Below are 4,338 nucleotides of genomic sequence, written 5' to 3'. Positions count from 1 at the left end.
GGCGGGGCCGGGCGCCCTCTGGCCGCTGCAGGCTGGCGGCGGCGGCGCGGGGACTGGGGGACAGCGAGGCGGCAGTGCCAGCAGCGACGCCCGGGGAAGCCCGCGCCCGCCTGCGCCTCCGCGGCGCGCCCAGGGAGCGGAGCGGCCCCGCGGCGCCGCCCCAGGCCAGAGGCGAGCGCAGGGCGCCGAGAGCCCGGAGCCGGCCGGCCGCGGAGAGCCCCAGCAGCGGCGGGAGCGCGGGGGCGCGGCCGGAGGAGGCGGCCGAGCGAGCGGGGCCTGGGCAGACGCGGCATTCGGGGCTGCTTGGCGGGAGACAAAGCCGCGGCCGGGAGACGCGCAATGCCCGCAGATCGCAAGCCCCGCCGGCGAGGGCGCGGAGCCCGCGGCGTTTGAGCGCGTCCCGGGGACGCCGAGGCCCGGGCGGGTGCGGGCGGCGGGCGGGGCCCAGGTGCGCCCGGCCGCGTCGGGCCCGTGACTGCTCGGGGGGCGGCGCCCTCCCGCCGCAGCCGCAGTGGCCGGCGCCGCAGCGAGGAGCCATGGGCAACATCTCCTCCAACATCTCGGCCTTCCAGTCCCTGCACATCGTCATGCTGGGCTTGGACTCGGCCGGCAAGACCACGGTGCTCTACCGGCTCAAGTTCAACGAATTCGTGAACACGGTGCCCACCATCGGCTTCAACACGGAGAAGATCAAGCTGAGCAACGGCACGGCCAAGGGCATCAGCTGCCACTTCTGGGACGTGGGCGGCCAGGAGAAGCTGCGGCCGCTGTGGAAGTCCTACAGCCGCTGCACGGACGGCATCATCTACGTGGTGGACTCGGTGGACGTGGACCGGCTGGAGGAGGCCAAGACGGAGCTGCACAAGGTGACCAAGTTCGCCGAGAACCAGGGCACGCCGCTGCTGGTCATCGCCAACAAGCAGGACCTGCCCAAGTCGCTGCCGGTGGCCGAGATCGAGAAGCAGCTGGCGCTGCACGAGCTCATCCCGGCCACCACCTACCACGTCCAGCCGGCGTGCGCCATCATCGGCGAGGGCCTCACCGAGGGCATGGACAAGCTCTATGAGATGATCCTGAAACGCAGGAAGTCCCTCAAGCAGAAGAAGAAGCGGTAATGCGCCGGCAGCGCTCGGAGCGAGGGGCAGCGGCGAGTGAGTCAAGAATGAATGAATGAATGGATGAACGGCTGGCTGGCTGGATGGGTGCGCGAGAACCCGCGCCGGCGAACAAAGACAGCGAACCAAAGCGATGCTTCGAATTTTTAGAACGGAATCCCCGCACCCAAATGCGGGGTTGGTGACTTAACCTGGGCGTGAAGGCTGCTTTCCTAGCCTGCTCGGCCTGCCCCCACCCCCAGCTCAGGGGACCTTTTGTCTGTACGAGAGCTACTGATGGGGTGGGCGGCCGCGGTGGGGAGGGGAAGTGCCGGCCCTGCTGTCCGCCCTCCCGGCCCCAGGTGGAAGACTCAGATGTCAGAGAGACAAAAGCGATTTCTTCCTACTCCTGCGGGGCCAGAGTTCAGACTGCCCCGCCCCCGCTGGGGGATCGCACCTGGGAGTCACCTGAGGTATGCATTCCCAGAACCCTGAGCTACCCATCTGGGGGGCATGTTGGCAGTGGGGGGTCTTGGGGAGAACACCTCTCCTTGCATTCAGGGGCTGTGGAAGCTGAATAATTTTATGTCACAGGGCAGGCCCCTGTTGAAATTTCATTTGTCCTGTTCTGGGCCCAGAGGAGATGGTGGTTTGGGCCATCAGAGGACTGCCTGGGACAATGCAGCAGCCAGAGGGCACCGGGCACTGTGCTGGCCTTGGCTGGGAATGGCCTCGAAGATGCCCCTTTCCTGGTGCTTTGTGGTGGCTACAGAAGACCAGTTTTGTTGAGAACTGCTTTTCAGCCTGGAATCAGACATCTTCCAGATGGTTTGGACCCTGTCCGTGTGTAGGTCATTATCACACAAAGAGACCAATAAAAATTAAAAAAAAAAAAAACTGTTGGAGGTGGTGGCAAATGATGCATTTACTGTTTGCAAGATAGTTAAAGGTGTTTAAAGGGTAAGGCTCTTGGCGTAAATGCTGGATGGAGTGTGTGTGTGTGGATACAGGGACCTCCCTCTGTACTGTGTAATTGGGGTAAATACCCAGACCTATATGTGTGGAATTTTAAATTCTCTTAGCCTACTGATTGGTTTGGATGAGCACACCAGCTGCAGATGTGTGCTGAATTGCAAGATGGTTTTTTTTTTTGCAAGGGGTGTCTCTTGCAATACTAACCGCGTGATTATGGGTTTTCAGACATGTTTTAAAAAAAACTTTTACAAATGAATACTCACCTTAGAAATATTCACCTTAGGAAAAAAGACTTTGCTCTGCCCTTTTATATCCCTTTATGGCAAGTGGTGACATGTTCAGAATTCTAATTTGGTTCATTGTGGCCTATCTGGTTAAGTATTTCATTAAAAATGTCTCCTTAGAGTATTTGATGTCATATACACCAAAAAATAAAACCCCACCTTGTTGCAAAAGCCAGACCTCGTTGCATGGATTTAAAAGGGAAGGAAAAACACAAGGATGAAGCCCCTCCGAATTCATTCTTGTGGGAACTGGCCTTCCTAGCCAGCCAGCACTTTGGGCAAATGCAAACAACAACGAGTGCTTGAGATAAAAGAAAGCATGTGACGTAATGGTCACTGGTACTCAGGCACTTTACAGTTTACTTGAAAGAAGCTTTGGAAAATAGGTAAAGTGAAAGAAGAATAAATACATATTTTTAATAATGTAATTTAAAAAATCCTTTATGATCAGGACTGAGTCTTGGTTTGCAGAAGCTGTCATTTACGCTGCAACACAGTATCAAAAGGGAAACTTAAAACTTACTGTTTGATTTTTTAAATTTCCTCTTAGAATCCATATTTTCAGATAGAATTATGATTTCCCCGGATGTTATACATTTCTTTCCAAAGGAGGTCCATAGAAATTGGACATGATCATGCTTGAGCATGTGATTTAGTCAAATTTTAAGTCCATGCCTATTGTCCATTACACTCTGAAAGTTAATTTAAGAACCAGAGGCAGAAGTTCTGGCTTCCTGCTTGAAACCCAATTCTTATATGAAATTCTGTAAAAGCGGAAACCTAGCAGCCCATCTACTTTTTCTCTTTTGTCAATATATTTGGTACCCCTCCGATGCTGGTCTTTTTGTAGAAACTCAGTAGAGAAAGTATAGCTACGCAATGTTGAAAGCCTGCCAGATTTCAGTTTACATATCGACAGCATAGTCACTGATTTCTAAATGGGCTGGTCCCATCATCGAAGATTCTGTATAGAATTATAGAAAAAAAAAATCCATCTTTCTTTATTTTCTTCACATGCAACAATTTCTTAAGCACTTTGACATTTTGGTAGTTCCACACTATTGAAAGAATAATATATTTATTTTGTGACATTGCAGATGCCAAATACTGTAACCTTCTTGTGCTAACGATACCTAGGTTCAAGATCACTGTTCAAATCCTGTCATGCTTTAAAAATGATGCAAGATGATTTTGTTTTTTGCATTATTGATACTTAAGGGTGCAATCAACTGTTAGTAATTGTGCAGTAAAGTAAAGCCCTGTGGTGTATCAACTAATAGTTAAGAGTCTCAGTTGATTTCTGTACTGTTTGACCTAATAATAGCCCATTTTGTCTCTGACCCAACAGAGGAAGCACAGATAAAATCACCTTGGAGTAGTCATGGAGGAGGGAGTCCTCCCAGTGTGTCAGTCAGTGATTTATCATGCCTTCTGCCCTTTGGAGAATGAATGGGTTTCACATAGAGGAAGCTGGCCTCCCCAAGTGAGCTTTTGAAATGTTTTCTAGTAGACACAGGGAGGCCAATTTTGTTTCTGAACAGTTTTCTTCACAAATTCTCTGTTATGGTGTTGGGACCGTGTCCCCCAGTTTCAGTTTTCCTTTCTACTGCTGTAGTTCTCTGTCTTGACCGTCCTCCTCTTTTGTTTCCATAGCCTTTTATAATGCATATACGATGCTGTGAACAGAAATAAATTATTTATACAATCAAACGATTGGGGAGATTTTCTGTGGATGGTTTTTCACATTGTCGTGTTCATTCTCTTGGCCTCTGCCGAGTGATGGATGGATCACAAGATGGTGTCGGGGTCTAAGAGGTCCTGGAGCTGAATCAGTCATCTCTGCTTTCTTGGGGTCAGGGTCTAGGTGTACCCTGAATGGGGAATTTAGAGGCTCAAATGAGGGAGTCTGTGTTCATCTGAGGCTCATCCACTGTGCCCGTCCCCCTACAGGGCCTGTCCATCAAGTCTTCTCAGATCCTTTAGGA

At 51.5% G+C, this 4,338-nt stretch overlaps 1 protein-coding gene across 1 annotated transcript; it reads left to right on the top strand.

The window, feature by feature from the left end:
• Positions 1 to 65: 65 nt before the first annotated feature.
• Positions 66 to 4,063, top strand: ARL4C (ADP-ribosylation factor-like 4C). Its single transcript, XM_012648854.1, has one exon. It carries the CDS (start codon positions 537 to 539, stop codon positions 1,113 to 1,115), a length of 579 nt encoding a protein of 192 aa, XP_012504308.1. The 5' UTR covers positions 66 to 536; the 3' UTR covers positions 1,116 to 4,063.
• The last annotated feature ends 275 nt before the right edge of the window (positions 4,064 to 4,338 follow it).

The sequence above is a fragment of the Propithecus coquereli genome, unplaced genomic scaffold, assembly GCF_000956105.1.
Source record: "Propithecus coquereli isolate 6110/MARCELLA unplaced genomic scaffold, Pcoq_1.0 Scaffold295, whole genome shotgun sequence".
NCBI lineage: Eukaryota > Metazoa > Chordata > Mammalia > Primates > Indriidae > Propithecus > Propithecus coquereli.
The sequence above is the reverse complement of the archived record's forward strand: the minus strand, read 5'-3'. Positions and strand labels throughout refer to the sequence as shown.